At 41.0% G+C, this 20,075-nt stretch overlaps 1 protein-coding gene across 1 annotated transcript in view; it reads right to left on the bottom strand.

Moving 5' to 3' along the window:
- Window positions 1–20,075, bottom strand: part of ARMC2 (armadillo repeat containing 2) — a 101,742-nt gene that overhangs the window by 36,435 nt on the left and 45,232 nt on the right. Inside the window, exons 8-11 of the mRNA XM_045798426.2 lie at window positions 19,427–19,602; window positions 14,589–14,691; window positions 13,027–13,250; window positions 707–852 (exon numbers count right to left, since the gene is read on the bottom strand). Coding sequence (XP_045654382.2) covers window positions 707–852; window positions 13,027–13,250; window positions 14,589–14,691; window positions 19,427–19,602 — 649 coding nt within the window. The remainder of the gene's footprint in view (window positions 1–706; window positions 853–13,026; window positions 13,251–14,588; window positions 14,692–19,426; window positions 19,603–20,075) is intronic.

Here is a 20,075-nt window from a genome sequence, read left to right as displayed (position 1 = left end):
TTCGGTCTTCAGAAAATGTTCTGTTTTGTTAACCAACTACAGTGAAGTTTAAGAAAGGGCCAGGTCTCTTGAGAAGGATAATTATGTAAAAACACTGGCAAAGAGCAGTGAGAGAGGAAATATAAACGCATAATTTAAAGACAGGTCTGAAATTGAACATCTTGCTTTGCAGCGACCTGGATTCAGATGGTCCTCACGTCTGGAGTGAAGTGTAATAAACATGACGAGCGAATATGTGAGCCAAGGTTCAGTCACACAACTGAAATAAAGTAACCTTCTATTACAAATCAGGTCAGACCAGACTTTCTAAGCAACGCTCCCCTTTTTGAGTTATAATCCTCAAGTACGGTCTCCAAGTATACCAGAAAGTTTATCCTGTTTTGTGACACAGTTCTTTATCTCCGATAAGCTACGAGGAATTTTTGTTTATTCCGTAAAAACCCTAGGATAACTCATAACTCACCAAAGAACTAAGGTGACTTACAATGGATGAGTTTAGAATCATATTAGGAATACAGAGGAAATGGGGTCATTCGTTTACATCATTTATTTTGAACTTGGGCCACGAGATATGCTTTTTCTGCTAGGGGAAGTAAAAAGCAAAAACAGGATTCCTTGCCAGTCACACACACACAAATATCAACGATAACCCAAAATTTAAGGCTTAGCATTTGGGTAAGGTTACTTTGTTTCCCATTCCACCTACCTGAATATTCTGGCAATGTTGGTGCAGACGTCTTTGTCAGCCACGTACTGTCCCATCACCGTGCAGAGCTGGGGAAGGGCACTGAGGCTCAGCACCTTACTCCTTGCTAGTGGCGAATCAACCAAGTTTCTCAGTGTAGCAGTTATCTAGGATAAAAGCGTGTTTGCGCCATTGTTTTTTAATTGGAAAATACAGTCACGCCAAGCTCTACCGCACAATTCATCCTTCATTAAATCAGTAGCAAAACCAAGTCCCTGTTAGATGCCTCCTACTAGACAACATGGGCTTAAGGACAAACAGCATGAAATGAAAAAGATAAATGAATACAAAGAAAGCCTACTTTGGTTCAAAGGTAAAGAACGAGAAATTCATGTCAATAAGCAATTAGCATACCAAAACCCTAGGGTTAGATAAATCATCATCTGGGTTTGTTAGCTGACCCTCATAAGACTGTCGCTTCACCCTTAGAAACCTCTCCTTCCATAGTTTTAAGAGTAGTGTCAAATAATGCAGTGGCCAAAGGATATTTGAGACTGTTCGTTCCATTCTTTTCCAAGAGGCAAGTATTGATTTCTTGCAAATTTGCCTTATTTTGTAAAAAATGTTCAGGAAAGATATCTTTGTCTAAAAGTGGAGAAGAGAATGGGATGCCTGGAAGGCTCAGTTGGTTAAGCATTTGCCTCTTGGTTTTGGCTCAGGTCATGATCTCAGAATCATGAGATTGAGTCCCGTGTGGGGCTCCATGCTCAGCTCATCGGGGAGTCTGATGGACAGTCTCTTCCTCTACCCCCTCCCCTGCTCTCTCTCTCTCAAATAAGTAAACAAATCTGTAAAAAAAAAATAAAAAGTGGAGAACAATTTCATAAATCCAATTTACTAAACGTAAAATTTAGTAAAACTAATGCCATCGTTCTCTAGTACTTTCGATACACAGTGTGATCTTTCCTCATGGAACAGGACAAGGCAGGCTCTTGGTGAAGAAGAGTCAGCTCAGGAGTCGGACACCTGGTCAAACCCCAGCCCACCACTCGCTAGCTTTGGTTAGCAAGTGAACCTCCCAGGGAACATTTTTCTCATCGGTAAAGTGGGGATGGTGATAGCTGCGGGAAAGTTGTGAGGGTTCAATGAGACGAGATGCGTGAAGGGTCACCCCTATCACCTAACAGGAGCTCAAACATCGTCGCTCCCATCTCCGCATTTGTTGTGGGACTTCACACCCAAAATGCAGAAGAGAGATCACTGGCCTTCGAGTCAAATGATGGCGATGCAGGTCCCAAATCTCTTCCTAGTTCTGTGACTGAGGCACCCACTCATTGTTCAACTTCCCCACTTTCTCATCCGTGAAAAGCAGTTACCATCCCTGCTCACTGCCTGGGGTGGTTGTGTGTGTCAAATGGAAACATGGAACAATGTTTGTGTGCACTATAAAGCATTATGTAAATATAAAGCTTCATTATAGCCATAGTTAATAAACTTTAAAAACAATTATTAAGATATGTATCTTCGATTAGTTTTCTTTTGTCACAACAGCAACAAAAATATAACTAACTATCTTGAAAGCAGAGAAAATAAAAATAATGCTTCAAGTAAATGTGTTCAAGTCTTTTGAAATCAATTCAATTATACAGCAATTCAGTATAAATTATTCCCTGAAAGCTTCAGCATCCAAAACATCGGAGGGGGAAACAAAGTACTTGAGCGTTCCACTTCACCGTGGAATCTACAACATAGTCTCCAAAGCTCAGGAATGGTTCTCTGTGAAGGCTAATACATCATTTTAGGCGTTCCAGGCCGTCACAACCATAAAATGGAAAATTCTCATCACCCGACCCTGGCTCTACCTGTTCTCCTTCTCTAGAGACAGCCAGGCACGCAGGCGCTGCTGGATTACATCAATCCAAGGGGATGACTCACAAGCGTCCCCACTTGTGAGCCCAAAGAGCCCAGACGCCCGTGTGAATCCTGACTTGAAGTCAGGCAGCCGGAGGCTGTGGAATACACATTCTAACCATCACCCACAGAGAAACCCATCCTCTTCCCCGGTGCCCAAGGCTTCACAGATTGGGTACCTCGATCTACAGCTGTCCTCTTGCTCCCCACGTCAAACCTCTGGCAAGGGACGCTGTCAGCAAAAGGGATGGTAGTGTTCTTAGGAAGCTTTTATTTCCTTGCTTCGAACTCAGTTTGTTCCTCTCTCTTAACCATTTTTCTCATCTCATTAGAAAAAGTTAAAACAAGGGCGCCTGGGTGGCTCCGTTGGTGAAGCACCTGCCTTCGGCTCAGGTCGTGATCCCAGCGTCCTGGGATCGAGCCCCGCATCGGGCTCCCTGCTCAGCGGAGAGCCTGCTTCTCCCTCTGCCTCTGCCCCTTCCCCTGCTTGTGTTCTCTCTCTCAAATAAATAAATAAAATCTTAAAAAAATAAAATAAAATAAAAACAAAGAAGAAGAAAAAGATGAGGACAAGGAGATGAAGGGACAAAGGAGCAGAAAAGGAGGACTTTCCCCTTTAAGAAGCCTCTGGCAAGAAAGTGCAGGGGATTAGCAGAGGCCTGGTGGTAAACCCAGCCTAAAGCCCTGAGGGCTGAGGGTCAGGGGGAGGTCACCAGGCAGAGGCAGCAGTGCAGGCCCCCCATTTTGAGGGGCTGGCTGAGAGCCGTGAATCTCAGTGCGGGGGTGGGGGTGCGGCTGACTGCCAAGCACAGACAAGGGCCTGTTTCTGGGAAAACTGTGTAAAGATCGGTGGGAGGAGAGTCTAGTTAAATACTGCAGTAACAGTAAAGGCGAATTTCTAGTCAACCCACTTAACTTTCAGCCTGGCTCCTGCTTTTAACAGATATATTTGCGGAAATCACTAATTCGTTTTCCTGCCCTCCCCCCAGGAAAGCCCACCCACTGGGTCTGCCCCCAGAGCAGGAGTTCACCAAATTCCAAGTTTAAGCTTGCAGAAGTGTACCCGGCTCTTAACTTTCCATTCCGATTTATATTGTTCCTAACTCTGCTTAGTTATGTACTTTTCTGTTTTACTGTCTATAATCTTTTAAGCCATCTCAAATCCTCTAGGCCAGAAAAAGAAGTGCAAGTTAGATGATTACATCGATGCCTGTTGCGCTTCCAGAGGGCTCACTGGAGCAGTTCCCACGCGTCATCTCGCCAAGAAAGAGCAAACAGAAAAACATGTTGCGATTCTTTTTCTTCCCATCTCCTGACGCACAACCGCATGGGGCAGCGAGGCAAGCAGGGGGAAGAAGAGAAAGGAGAAGAATATGGACTTGATCATCTACAAAGACGATTTATAAGAATTTAAGTGTCCTAGCTTCTTAGCAGTTGTTAGATGACGTCTGAGGCGTCACCCTACATTCTCGGTATAAGCCAAGAAAGAAACGTTCTGGTGTGATTCTGGTTACTCATCTTCTGAAAACGGACTGAGCTACACCCTACGACTTGATGGTGCTCATTTTTTTCTGAAGCAGCTTCTTCTCTCTGAGTCCCCAGATTCCTTGATCATAAGAGGTCCTGGGCCCCACCCTCAAGTCGAATCTCCTAGCAAAATGCCTGATGAGTTTGGCAAAGCTGTCCTCTCTAGCGTTGAAAGTTCTCACTGTGTCGTCGACACTGGGAGACACATTGGAAAGGGAAAAATGATGTTGAGAAGTGATTAGATAATTCATAAAGGCTTTTATAATTTATAAACAGCATTTTAGTATAGCAAAATTAGAATTCAAAAGCATCTGGGTTTTTTTTTTTTTCGAATTGATTATAGGCATTTAGTTATCGATTTCCAATTACGTTTTCAACTATTAATTGAAAAACCTTAGCAAACGCAAGAAATCATTGTCTTAAAATTGGAGGTCCTCCTGATTGATATCACGGGATTTAAGAATGACGACACAGGCCCAGCAGCTGGGGCCCCGTTCCTGGGGACCCGTTCCTGCAGCCTCTACTGCAGGGGGGTACACGCAGGGCGGGGTGGGCGCAACGTGGGGAAGGCTGGTTGGTTGACTTCAGCCTCCACACACTGCTCATTTCCAGAGTGGATGGCCCTCTCTCTTCCTTTTGCACTTTTCCTCCATCAGAATCCTCAGTCCCCAGGGATCCCACCAGCTTCTGCCCTAGAAGGCATTCAGCCATCAGAGCTGCCCCAGAGCACAAGGGCTTGGAGCTCACAGCCCACCACAGAACTCCTGTTTCAGTGCGTCAGAAGTTAAGCAGTCTTTTTTGGCTAGCCTGGGAACTTCGCCATCAATCACGATATTGTTCCTTGGAGAAACATTTTCCCAATTTCAAAAAACCAGCTTTCAAAGAAACCTCTGGAACATAAGGCAATTAAAAACCACACCATTAATAGTCTGAAAGTTATTATGTTTCCTCTACCAAAATCAGCCTGAGGATTCAGTTTTATTTATTTTTATACATTGAATGTGATTATGGAAAGAATTTGAGCAGCTTACTTTATGGTTTATAAACTACCCTGTAAACTTGATCTCATTGGCTCCCTAAACCAGCCCCATGAGGCAGACAGGAAGGGTATTACCAACCCCACTTTTCAGATGAGGAAACCGAGGCTCAGAAAGTCCATCAGCCCCCAGGTAGGTGGGCATCCTAAACTCCAGCTCCTTGCCTGTTGTCTCCCCCACTCCACTTGGCTGTCTCTGAAAGCATTCACTTTATTTCTCAATCATCTGGGATATCCATAACCAAAATCCCTCGAGCTTTATCTCCACTTAACTGCCAACTGCAAAACGGTTCACTTCCCGCCGATGATGTGAAAGAATACACACGGCCGCCAGAGACCGCAAACAGTGTCAAGTGATTTAAGAACCAAACCCACACCATTTTCCAACCTCAGCAAAACCATCTCCCTCTATTAATAAAAGCACATTCATATTCTGGATCTGTGCCCAACTGCAACCACATATATGCCAAAACCAGAGCCTCTGTGGTAACCAGAGGAGTTTCGGATTGTCTCATATATGGTTCATACAGTTCTGGCTGAGACAAGAGAAATCAATGACAAGATGCCACCGTACCCATGAAACTGCTAGCACCCCAAATGCCTAAGCATTTTATTGGAGTTCAGATCGATGCATATGAAAGTAATATTAATTCATATCCTTGATAATGCCTGGTGCCTGGCTATGGAGCCCATTTGGCACATTCTTACCGTGGGCGTCCTCCTTCAGCAGGGAAATAGTTCTGTCCTCCTCAAACCCCCAGTGCCCTATTCTGAGACTCTATTTAACACTTGCCTGTGTTCGCTACTCTCCAGTTACTGCCTCTATGTCAGCTGCCTTGGTAAAATGAGCAGGTAGCTGACTCGGCTAGTGGGGGCTAGTCCCCGTGTCAGCAGACCTGAAATTCCAAATGTCACATAAACTACGCAGTATGTCAATGCGGTAAAATGAGGAAAATGAGTCTGAGACAGATAACGCAATACCAAGAGCTACCAAGTAATAACTCCGATTTTCCCTGATTACATGGTAAAGTTAGTGACATTTCTTTACTGCCACAACTAATATGTCTACAACGAAGAGATGAGGCTGAGCAGATAGGACAGCAATTAAGAAGCAAATGTCTCTCCCCAGAAACGACAGGCACAGGAATATTTATTTCCCACGCTGGATGTTGCTTGTGAAGAGCTATTCTTCAGCATGATCCTCCTGGCCACTCTCCATCCCTCGCTTCCTGCCTGGGGAGCACAAGGTGCTCCCCTCTGCTCCCCCTGGGGCAGGTGCCGCTTGTGATGAGGCGAGCAGGTCTAATGCAGGGGTTCAGGATCAGAATGCCTGCCTGCCTCAGCTATAAAGTACAGCTTTCAACCATGGTGATCATCTTCTCCCCCTCCCCATCGGCCTTAGTTTTGCTCTTATTTCCAGGCTCAAAACCCAAGGCATTACATTACATGTCTGGAGTCTCCGAGTCTCCCCAAATCTTTAGCTATGTCATCCTTGGAAAGTCTGAGGTGAACACAAGTTACCTATTCATAGGTCCTTCCCAAGAAAGGGAGGGGAAGTGGAGAGGAAGGGCCGGAGCTCTGCCTACTTACTCTCTCATGCCAGTTGGGTGAGTGAGTTACTAGTTAGAGTACTGCTATTCCTCCTAGAAAAGAAGCCTCCTAAGTCATGAATAGTGGTCCCCTTCCCACTAACAAATACATCACTACAGAATTAGCAAGCCTAATAACCAATACCAAAGACTGTGACCCAAAAAGTTGCATCCCATCTCCAAAGCAATATACTGTAAGCCACATGAGCCAGAACTAGTACTCTAATTGTACAATTTGCTAGTTTCGATAATGTCTGTAGTTATGTAAGATGTCACCATTGGGAGAAACTGGATGATGGGGACACAGGACCTCTCTCTACTATTCTTGCAACATCTTGTGAACCTATACTTAGTTCAAAATAAAAGTTAAAAAAGAAAAGCCAGACATAAAAAAGCACACATACTGTATGTTCCATTTATATTAAATTCTAGAACAGGCAGAGCTTATCTATAGTGAAAGGGATCAGAAAAATGGTTCCCTTTGTGGGGTAAGAAAGCGGGAATTAACTGGAAAGAGGTGGGGGGAAATTTCTGAGGTGATAGAAATCTTCTGGCTGTATGCTTTTGTCAAAACGCATCTAACATGTAAGATCTGAGCATTTCACTGTATTAGAAATTATATGCAATTAAAACAATAAGAAAATAAATGACCTCATTTGCTGCTTCCTAGTCAAACAAAACCTTCAAAAAAGATGCTTTAAAAATATTTTTTTCTAAAACAGTAAAAATAAAAAAATAAGAATATTTTTTTCTGTTTATTTTTTAAAAGATTTTATTTATTTTTTTGAGAAAGAGAGAGAGAGCATGAGCAGGGTGAGGGGCAGAGGGAGAAGTAGACTCCCTGCTGAGCAGGGAGCCCAATGTTATGCTCAATCCTGGACTCCAGGATCATGACCTGAGCTGAAGGCAGACACTTAACCAACTGAGCTACCCAGGCACCCCTATTTTTTAAATTATCAAATCCCCAATAAAATTATAAGAATTTAAGAAAATTTAAAAATTAATTTAAGAAATACAACCATGGGAATATTTGCTCTCACAGGTATGCAATTCATTTCCTCCAATAATCAGAGCAAGGTTCCATTGGGTGGAAGTTATTGCTTTGGTTCTAATTTTATGGTCTGTGAGGTAGGCTTCCCATAGGCAAGGGTAAGCCAGAAAAAGGGAGTTAACATCCTTTCCTAATTAAGTATGCATACTCATAATAATTAACTACCTAAATACGTATTAATCTCTACATTTTAAAACTATAAAATATAACTAAAGCAAGATTTAAAGGACCCCAACCACCTTGGTACAGTCGTTAATTACTAACATAATGTAACTTACTGCTTCATTGAATCTCCAGACCTCAGTCAAAGGCATCTCTTAAATCCCCCAGATCCTTGAAGAAGGAAATAGTTGGCTCTGACACTTGGGCTCCATTAAGTACCCAGAATCCCACACTGCTGATATAACACCCCCTTCCAATTTTAGTTTCTATTCAGCATGGTTCCCCACATAGCTTCTCAAAGACAGAAAAATGAAAAAGATCCGAGATTTGAAATCCACCTCTAACTCTGCCATCTTAATTTCTTGTGATTAATTTTTTTTCTCGGCAGAAGAAATGGCTCTTTGAAGCTTCAGGTTTTGGTAATTCTGATCTTACTTTGTTTAATAAATTTCTGCTGAGTGCCAACGATGTACCAGCTATGTGTCATGTCCTATTCTATAGTGTTTTCATAGATCGGCTCATTTAATTTTCCCAATGACCCATTAAGATGGCCCTTTATTTTTTTAAGAGGTTTTATGGATTTATTTATTTATGAGAGACAGAGAGAGAGAGAACATGCACAAGCCAGGGGAAGGGCACAGGGAGAGGGAGAGAATCTCAAGCAGACTCCAAACTGAGCACAGAACCCAACTTGGGGCTCGATCTCATGACCTTGAGATCATGACCTGAGCTGAAACCAATCGGATGCTCAACGGACGGAGCCACCCAAGCGTCCCTAAGCTGGTCCTTTAAAGATGAGGAAAGGAAGGCTCAGAGACTGAGAAGCACTGCTGGGGTCAGAGCTCAAAGGCCAGCTCAGGCCTTTGCCTTCTTCACTAGAGAGCCCTGTCCCAGCACCGAATACAAAGCCAAATGGACCATCAGGCTTTTGCAGATGTGGTAGGGGAAGAGCCAGAACAGAATACAGCACTGAACTCAGATTGGTCAAAGCAGGGAGTTTACTCTGGGCCTTGGAAATGCTTTTTAAAAATCAACTATATCAAAACGCCTTTTAATTAAAAAATACAGAGATAAAAAAACTCATACAAGCTTCAAAGAGAGCATGGACTGCTAGCAGCATGAAGCCATCCCACCCGCCTACTCAAACTTCTCCGTACAAAGGAGCACAAGTCCTCTTCCCGTGGGCACTCTCCACAGCATTTACCAAAGCTGACCAACCCAATCCATGCTTCTAAGATCTCTACTCTCCTGTACGTTGTTCTTTCTTAGTTTTCCGGCCGCTTTTTTTTCTTTTTTCCCCATTTCACAAATTGGGCCATTTTATAGAAACTGTTCGCAGCCCTCCTCTATAATCTTTCTATACTCTCCCCTTCAGTAACTTCGTCGTCTTTCTTCACTTCAGCTATCACCTCCATGCAGATGACCCTAATTCTGTTTTCTCAGCTTTCCTTTTTCTGCTAAATAGCCCACTTGGCTATTCTGCTGGTACCTTAAAGTTTTCAGTGAAGACTAGTTATGTAATTTCCTACTCTCACCAGATCAGTTCCTTGTAGAACTCTCTAATTTCTCATGGTAATAGTATCATTTTCTGAACTATCCAGGCTCGTAATGTCTAATTCACCTAACCTAGTCTTAATTCACTTTCTTTTTCCCCAAACTCAAGCCACGGTGAAGGAATGGAGTGGGGAGTGACAAGGGCCAGGAGGACTGACATTAGTGAGAAATTTCCTCTTAGAAAACGGAAGCAGATGACACGGGAGATGTACTGAGCAAAGGAGGGGGAAAGATTAGGATTTGAGGGGCCCTCTGGGGTGACACTTGCAGACCTCGAGAAGTGAGCCCGGCATGAGAGGTGGGGAGGGAAGCAAACCATGGGATCTTGGTGCTGCAAAACAGTCTAACCTCAAAAACATCTGAAGCAGGGAAAGAATATACTTCTCTATGGACTGAACTCAAAATCAAATGAGTCAGGCTGTAAAGAAGAAAGGTTGGAAATACAAAAGGAATAAAAAAGAGGAATGTTAGCTCAAGACGATCTGGGTTTCAACAGTTACGTTATATACCTATAAATTACCTAACTACACACGTGATACCTTGAGATTTTCTTCAATGACAGCAAAGCAGCTTTCTGCACCCTGTTCTCGAAACACAGGGGAGAGAACCAGGGGAATCAGGGCTTGGTTGTGATGATGACTTACACAGAAGGCTCTTCTCCATTCCCCAGGAAGGGGGCACGAAAGAAACCACAACAGACTTTTCTGATGGAGTCAACTCCAGCAGTTTTCCCGTGTTAAGCCTTCCCAAATGTTAGCCTTAGAAGTCAGAGATGGACCCTAACACCTCCTGATAATGCATTCCAGATCGACACTGACAAATCCCTACTTCTTTGGCCACCTCGTTGGGGGATGCAATGAACTACCGGCATGGAGGGGGCCTTGACTTTTCCCTGGCCTTTCTCTTTTTCCAAGTTCTAGGGAGCTCTCCTGAAGTTCTAGGATTCTGGAATTCAGTAAATGTGTACCGTTAAACTTTCTTTACTCCTGCAATGTTACAGACCAAGTCATATCTCCAGGCCAGGAGTATTAATACTTCCACTTGGTGCGCAGGTGGTGGCCCTCAGATCCTTGGAGCAGCAACGCTCATCCTCTTAAAATGCTGTTAAGCATCTGATTGGCAGAACTGAAGGTGGTCCTGCATGTGCGGAAATGCCATGATTTTGTAGAAGAAGAAGGCTTCAGAAAACTATTATCTGATCACAGGAAGCTCCAAAAAGTAGGTCCCTACTGGCAGCTGTCTTGTCCTCCACTATCTTCCGCGCCACCCAGAACACGCCTGGCACAGAGCAGCCCCTCCAACAACACCATGAAATCAATGGCTCTTGATTTCGGCCCCACAGTGATAAACAGAAACATATATGGATATGTCTATATATATAAGAAACAACATAAAGAAAAACTTCAAAATCTCAACACTTCAGTATTTTTCCTGTAAGAAGCATTAGCCCAGATGCTGTGGAGGATCCTTTCTCCCACACCCATTCCTGGATCTCATTCCTTTCGCTCTATTACAGTCTGCCTCCAAGCTAATAACCGTAGCAACACCACCTGGCGGGGTGCATGGATGTCAGCAAAGGAAAAGGGCATCTAACCTAGTGATTAAGTTTGCACCTAAGGATGTTGAATGGGGGGGGAAGGGAAGGAAGGGAGGAACACAGGGAGTAGGACTGTACTTACTGCTATACCAGAGGTCCTAGTTCTGCACTGGATATATTTTGGGTCACAAAAGTAATGTTCCTTTATACCAACTGACCTTACTTCTATATGTTATATATTTTATTGTAAATATATAAATAGATATAAATATAAAAATAAATAAATATATAAGTAAATTTGTATATATTTTAATTATATATGTATTTTATTATATATTGTAATATATATTATAATATATTATATATATTTTTATATATGTATATAAATGGGTTGGAAAGAGATTTTTTAATCAGACAAGAATTTAGAGTCTGTTGCATAAAAATTAAAAAGAGTGAACACCCTGATAGGAAAACAGTTCAGAATTTGAGGTATATCCTTACCACGAAATATTATGCAGTCATTAAAAGATGTAAAATAAATCTACAAGGGGTTCTTACTATGTATTGTTACATGAGAACACAGAAGGGCATAGAATATCCCATCTTTGAAAACCTATGATTGCATTAAAACATGCCGAGCACATCAGTGTTTAACGATGTTGGCTAACTGGTTGGAACAGGAAAAATGAGGAAGGAAGAGAGTAATGGAAAATAAGCAAAAACAACTATTAAAAATGAGACAGTCTGTGATAAAAAGCAAGAATTCTATAAAATTATGCGTAAGTATATATTTGCACGAAAAGGCAATGGAAGAATGGTTACTAAGATGTCAGAGGCGTGCTATCTCAAGGTAAAAATATTTCAGCTGAGTTTACATTCTTCCTTATACTTTTTTGCATTTTAATAAGGAAATATAACAATTATATAACCAAAATAATGATTTTCATTGAGGAAAAATTTTGAATAACTCACTGACACTGGCAGCATGAAAATAAGGTTTCTAAGTCTTCCTAGACAAAAGATGGCACATGCAGTAGAATTTTGAATCATTCACAATTAAAAGGGGTTTTCATGATCTTTTTTCAAAATGGAGACAGACCGCAAAGTCCAAAATTAATGATCACCATAAACACTTTAAGCATCTTTAAGGCAGGGTTTAAATCTAATTTTTAACACACTTTCCCAAAGGCCCCAAGCACTCTGAGTGCTCAATCAATCCTCATTAATTGACAAGCACATTTCAAATCTCATGAATTATTACATCAAAGATGCTATTATCTGATATACAAATGCTATTAAAAAGTAAAATCTCATCTAAAAATGAATATGAGAGCTGAAGCAGCTCCAGTGAAAATAATTTAACTATGAAATTTAATCTGCCACAAAAGAAATAATAAAACTAACACGTAACGAATTTTTTTCATCTTGCCTCTGGTCCTATTAAATGTATCTAGTTTTGCTACCTTCATTCCTGTAGTCTCAGGCTGAAGGTCATCAACACACCCCGCAACAACTGTCCACTCAAAATCATTAACTTTCGCTTTTTATGGCAGGTGCAAGATTCATGACATTAGCTACCCGTCCTCATGAACGATATCCAGTCTTTGAAACTCGAAAGATTAAAACTCTGCCTGTTAAAATTCTGGTTATAGCATGCAATTGTTTTGCAGAGAGATGCAACCGTTTTATTCTCCTAGGCCTGCTTTCCCTGCCGAGTAGCAGAAAGGGAGGTCAAAGCTGTGTAGAGAGACGCTGCATGAATAGTCACAGACCAGCCTTTCCAGGGGAAAGGGATACACACCGGCTGTGTGTGGGGCAGTGGCTGCTTCTCTTGATCCCTAATGCCAGGTACCCCCACCTGGCTGTAGATAACAGCCCTCTTGTTACCTGTTAACACCCACCTGGCAGGTAACTGGTACTAGGGAACGTGAAAACGAATTTTACACATATAACCTTTTCAAGTACAATACTTACCTGGACAAGTAAGTGGCCTGAGTTAGGCAAACAGGTACCACATTTCTTGGTGTTCTCATTTATTTGCTTTATCAAGTTCATCAGTATTTCCACAGCATCTTTACTGATCATTTCATCGAGAAATCGTGGATTTCCAGAAATGAATTTGATAGCCCCCATACAGTATAGAAAAGCTTCAGGGTTAGTTTGCAGATCTTCGCTTCTCAGGACCCCCAGTAATGATTCTGTCAAAAAGATGAGTTATTACAAATGTGTAACAACTGAAGAGAGATATTTTAAAGCACTTGTACGTGAACATCAAATACAATTTGTAAAATGTTAGTACTGCATTCAAATGCTTGTTAAGTGTTACTCATGTGGTATAAAGAGGTAAGCTTATTTGTAGCTAAGACAAATCTCTGTAATAATAATGACAGTAAAAGGATGGGATTATTAATATATAAATAAGAACATGTTCTTTTAATTAAAATGCCATTTCTTGACTCTAAACTAATATTCACCGACATCTATTTTTAGTTACAAAAATGTTGAGTTATTATAGAATAATTGATAGTTGAGACAATTTAAGAGTTAAATTTCAACAAACTTTTGAGAATATACTGGTTGCTGTATAGACAACCAGGGTCTTTTGAGACAGGGTCTTTTAAGAAATCTCAATCGCCACAGAAAGAACACTTTAAAGATAACATCCACTGTTTCCAGAGACAACTTAAGAACGTCCATCTGAATAGCATATAACTACTAGATTTTAGGGGTAACCCAGGCAATTCTGATAAGGTTAATCATGCCTCTTTCACATGTAATTTTATTAATGTCAGTGTGATCATTTGTCAGAATCTTTCTTTGTCCCTGTCTGCTGGGGCCAAAAAAAAAGAAATCATTTATCCTAGGTCACAATAAAAGAACTCGGGGCATCTTCCAGGTTGTGGCCTTGCCTTAGATCAGCAATGCGAATTCAGTGCTCGCTTCGGCAGCACATATACTAAAATTGGAGCAATGCAAATTCATAAAAGATTTCTATAAAGGTAACTAAGCATCTTAATTATTTAAGGGTTTATCAAGCCTTAAGCGGTATTAGCTAGGAAGGTAGAGTGTGATCAGATTTCTCTACCTCCATATCTGAAACACATTTGACACACTTTGATGTCAAATGTCTACATCAGCTGTCTTCCAGTTTGCCTTCCAAGTTTGAGTCATTCCTACTACATCAAAAGCCCCAAAATTTCAATTATGTCAAATACCATTAAATGTATTTTGTCTGATAATCAATCCGAGACCAGGAAATGAATTTTTAAGTAGGGAACGCTTGACAAAGTCACATAATGTTACTACAGGCATTTAAAACAAACAGCCAGCTATCCTGCTGGGCTCCAAAGGAAGGTTAAACAGAATGTGGAAAACACAAAGAAAGACAGAGCAAAGCTAGGCATCACATAACTTCTGGATATGACGAGAAAATAAAATATTCTAGCTACCATTAATGATGATAACTTTGCTCCCCTAACTTCTCACTCATACTCAAGGGCAACATTTGCTCAGTGGTAGAACTGAATGATACTCACCCAGAATGCTGTCATTTTCAATCAGAGAGTCATTCTTCTCACTCCTGCTAATTTTAAATATAAGTTTGCAGACATTAAGAAGATTCTTTCTACTCACTTTAAGCTGCCGAGAAAGAAAGCACGTTTTTATTGCAGAGGGAAAGAAAGACGCACCATCGTTTTTTAACACAAACATCCATTTTAAAAGTGCTCCAAGGGTATTTTTAAAACACAAAGAACAATTCTAAGGTTAGGCTCCATATTTGCCAACTACAGTATTTCATTAACCTACTTATTGTAAATACAGTATAAATATCTTTAGGATACGCACACTTCACTGACCAGAATTTATTTCTTACTTCATAGAGTCTCAGCCTTATACGTGAGATTATTAGTGACTTTTTAAAGAGGATATGAGGATAAAGAGGGGAGGGTGTTGGTAAGTTTAATTAAATGGAGTAATTGCTTTAACACAGAAGAGTAAAGGAAGACGGATACCAAAATTTCAGATTAGACTAACCTGGAAAAGAATACTTAGTAGGGGTGGAGGAAAGAAAAGAAAGGGGGAAGGTATGATTCTCTTTATTATTTGTATAAAAGAAAACAAAAAAGGAATAATTTTTTATTAGATAATACATATATATTTATTTCTCAGGCTATATCTGGAATGCTTTGAGATGATAGCAAATAATGTTCAAAATTTTAAATTACCTTCTAAATCATACAAAAATATTCAAGTAAATTAAACATAGGGGCAATAAGGAAGTATACTTTTAAAAAAAAGCACAGTAGAGGGGGACTAACTTCATCAAATAGTTCAATTCACTATATATTTATCTAAAGTAGTAAAAATTAAAAATATCCTAAGTGTCCAATATTAGGGGATAATTTAATAATAAACTATAGAACAATACCATTCATATCAAGCAGTCACAGAAAGTATAACTGTGAATACCATTTTTTAAAAAAAGACATGTATAACCTACTGTAAGATGGGAATATTATATGCCCTCATTGCAAGAAGGTAAAATATGTTCGTAGGAATGAGGTCATCTGAACAAATAATATATATCTGTGTGAAAAGCATGGCTTATGGGTCATTATTTTATCATTAAAAAGCATCTTTAAAATTATCTTCAATATTGTTTATTAATGTCTTCCCGATTAGTTAAAAAAAAAAGATAATGGAATTTGTCAGACATGTTTTTAAAGATTTATTCTGTGTTTGATCCACAAATATTAATGAGCTCCCGCGGTGTCCCAGGCACAGTGCCATTCTCTGTAGAAGACGTGAGGAAGCACACGGTCAGCCCCGGCCCCGGGGGGGGGGGGGGGGGCAGAGGGAGGGGCGTATTATCCACAGACAGAGCGGTTTCCATCCGCCTCCCTGCGCGGGGCCCTCCACAGGTTATCTCAGGGCAACCTTGCAAATAAGGCGTTATTTCCATTTAGCACCTGGGGAGTCTCGGTGAGTATTAGAAATGCAGACTCTCAGGCCCCAACCAGCTCTGCCGAATGAGAATCTGCATTTTAACAAACTCCCTAGAGACCCGGTGCTCCTGCAAGTCGGAGAGGCTCTGTTGTGGAAGCATCGGAAACTGGGACATGTAGCAGGATGGTGATTCCTCCTGTTCTCAGAAGGAAAAAAGGAAATGGAAATTAGAAGAAAAAAATGGAATGCTTAGGTGCTTAAAATTTTTTTTCAAAAACCCAGAAGATAAGTCGACTAAAGAAAATAGAAATAAAATCTAATGGCAATCTATGCTGTCCTTAATACTTGGGAATATATTTTAGTCAGTGAATTATCTTCTGCTGCACTGTGAGCGTGTGTGTGTGTGTGTGTGTGTGTGTGTGTGTGAGAGAGAGAGAGAGAGAGAGAGAGAGAGAGAGAGAGATGTAGCATGGGCTACGTACTTAATAAACCATGTTGAATGAATGAATGACTACAACTAACCTCGCCCCCACCCAAGTCTTCTATTTTTAGTGAAAAGTGACAAAAGGAAAATGACAATTCGTGTCAGGTGTCAGGGTTTTCATTAAAGATCAAACAAAAACCCAACAATTTCCAAGCCTGTTATAAGGTCAGTTCACATTCAAAGCACATTCCTATACCTTCTCTTTGGGTAACTGTAAGATTATGACTTTGAGACATGAAAATATAATATTAAATCAGATGCAAGGAACATAAACAGCCTTACATAGAACAGCTCTTCCCCCCACCCTGACCGTCCCCTGCACCGGGCTTCACATTCCGCTCGCCCCCACCCCATTCTCTCCGTCTTCCCAGCCTCTCCTGCTACAGCTACAGCTGGAAAGGCAGGGGCGAGTTTTTTCACTTGTATTCCCAGTGTCGAATCCCTGGCACAGAGGAAGTTTACTTCTTACATTAAAAATAGCAATCTTCTCTATTTAAAGCAAATTTGGAAAATTAAAGAGAAGTTTAAAAACACTTACACTACTACTATTACTACTATATATAATCACTGTTGACAGACTGGTAGGGTTTCTTTTTCTGTTGTTTTTTTTACCCCCTGTATAGGCTACAAGACTTTTCCCCCCTCCTGAATATAGCTGCATTCATTGCATATATGTGTGTGCTCAAAAAATTCTTAATATAGACTGATACATTTTTGTAAGATCCTTTGACAGAAAGGTTAAAATTAAATGGCTGTCTGGCAAGACTCCCAACTTACTTAACCAAAAAAATGCAAGAAATCAGAACCGACATTGTGCTCACTGAATGGTTTTAACTATAAATAATTTTTTTAAAGATTTTATTTATTTGACAGAGACACACACAGAGAGAGAGAGAGAGAGAACACAAGCAGGGGAAGCTACAGCAGAGAAGCAGGCTCCCCACTGAGCAGGGAGCCCGATGTGGGGACCCTGGGATCATGACCTGAGCCGAAGGCAGATGCTCAAATGACTGAGCCACCCAGGTGCCTCTAACTATAAATAAGTTTAAGTGTCTGAATCTTAATACTGAACTGGTAGGTAAAATATTGGCAGAAACTAGAGAAGATATTAAAAACATCTTAGTGCCATATATCTTTTTTTTCTGATTTTCTAAAAATATGTTTTTATGATGTGGTCTTTTGAAAACTTACATAGAATTCCATCACCAAGGCTTATGCAAAACAATGTCTTGCTTGGAACGTTAGGGGAGATTCAGGTAGCAGACGGGAAGTCGGGCTTGATGGCTTTGAAGGTCCCTCCTGACCTGGTTCTGTAGTGAATCAGAAGGAACAGCCTGCCCATGTCTGCAGCCTGGAGTGTAGTCCAGCCAGAATGGCCCCTGATTCAGCAAGGCCGTCAATGTCACCCCGAGAGCTTTATCTAATCGAGTTTAGTTAAGAACGCGATCAGTGCCTGGCAGATCACCTAACCTTTTACCCTAAAATAGTCGAATTGTGTCACGTATCTAATTAATTTGAATGGCACCTTTAATAACCAAGATAATATTTTCTCGGCAAAACATTGATGAATTCATGGCATTTTCCTCCTCTCTCTCTCTCTTTCTCTCTCTCAGTTATCTATTTTTTTGGCTTGGTATGGAGCAAAATGCCTGGGACCCAGATGAGAAATCAAAGGCACGGACCCCTCAGCAGCTGGCAGCCTGGGTCTCCCCAGGGCAGCTACACTGGTCCCGGCCTCACACAGGGGCTCTCCTGGGCCAAGGGGGCACCCCAAATCCAGGGCCAGAAAGGAAATGGGGCAAGCATGCAGATATCTTTCCCCCTTTAAGTACCACCTCTTTTTTTCTTTTTCAAGTTTTTATTTAAATTCCAGTTAGTTAACATAGGTCTACCGACAACTTTTAACTTCAATGATCTCTGTGGTTCACGCTCTTTTTCGTTTCATTAAAGCTGATGGATCATTTACCCTCAAAGAGGGGATTAAAATACAACCCAAATCACTATTTCAAAGAAATATTACTTTGAGTCACCTATCATATCACAGTTTTTTAAAAGAGGGTGAATAGTTGGTAATGACAGCTAAGTAAGACTGTAGCTTCTCCAAGAAATTTACAGAGTACGGAGTCAGGATATTCTGCTTCATGAAAGACATTAAAATAAGGAACAGCGGGCACTCTGACTGAACTCTCGGTCAGTGCGCCAGCGTCACCTTCCCTGCGTACGTTCAGATGTTAAATTATATGAATTATGGGTGTTAACATAATAGCTTTTACTTTCATGAAACCAGGTAAACAAAGCTTCATTCATTTGTTTTAGCGGCTCTTTTAGAAGGTTCTCTAATAACTCGGTCTTATCTTTTGTTTCCAACTGCTTATGACTGTGAAACAAAGTGTTCCCCTCAAACAATGATATCATTTTGTTCGAGACAGAGTTTATACAGACTTTTATTTGGTGTCTGGCCCTTTCTTCTAACACCTCCCGGGAGCCTTCTGTTCCCACCTTCCCATGACCACACGCAGCTGTTTCTCTGTTTCACAGAGGTTCCTAAAGCACCTGGCCAGTGGGTCCCCCGCCCAGGTTACCCTCAGTTATTTATTAAATCATGCCGCAGAATCAAGCGCCCCGCAGAAACCACAGCTTGGATTCTCTGATACTGATCTCCAGTCGAGTTACTTGAGAAACTGTTCTGAATGTATTTGCCTGTTGTCACCTTCAGTCCAAATGTTAAGAGTGTATCTGAACATTTTCCACATACTCAGCCTTAGTTCCTTAGATAGGGTTCCTAGTCCAATTCGGAGACGTCAATTTATTACCTTGATTTTTCTTCAGGAGTCTAAACGAACACACTGCATTTCTAATCTTCTTTGTAATATTTACAAATAAAGCATTAAATAAAACTGTTATGTGCTACAGTCTACTAGACCAGAGGAAAGAAAAACTTACTGCTAGAATAATTTTTGCAAGTTTAAGGCTGAGCAAGTCTGAACCAATATCAACTAGTTTATATAGGGTCTTCAGGAGAACACTTCTTCTCTTAAATTTATTTCCAAGCATGTTTCCTTCCTCTAAAGCGTGATGAAGTTGTGTGCAAGCAGCACAAATCGTTTCAATGTTTTCTTCTGTCAGAGCAAAGAGAGTAAAGCAGCACTTACTAATTAAGGTCAAGTTTTCAAGTGTGTCAAACACAGTGTAAGTAAAACCCCATAATTATTTCCCCGAACATCTTCAAATTCCTGAACTATGTTTTTTCCCTTCTCTTGCAATTTCCATCTATCTGAATTTTTTTTTGACCTCGTTGATCCACCTCCTACCATGTTGCCTTATTTACTAATCAGTCAGTTTATCTAGAACACACAGTCTTTCAAAGAGTGTATTAATGAATGCAATTGCACCAATTCCAGGTGGTCCGCTTTATTCCAAATGCCCTGCACCTCACAGTGCTCGCTTCAGTCTCAGGGAAATCACACCACTGTGTCTCCACCTAGTTCCACTGGCCTCGAATGTTCTCCTCACCTTCATTCCTACTGATTTGGGTCCATCAAGGCTCTGTTTACATTGTGGCTCCTCCAGAAAAGATGTAGCATTCCACATT

This window comes from Ursus americanus, chromosome 11 (genome assembly GCF_024610735.1).
Source record: "Ursus americanus isolate L20-20 chromosome 11, mUrsAme1.1.p, whole genome shotgun sequence".
Taxonomy (NCBI): Eukaryota; Metazoa; Chordata; class Mammalia; order Carnivora; family Ursidae; genus Ursus; species Ursus americanus.
This window is presented reverse-complemented; position numbering and strand designations above follow the sequence as displayed.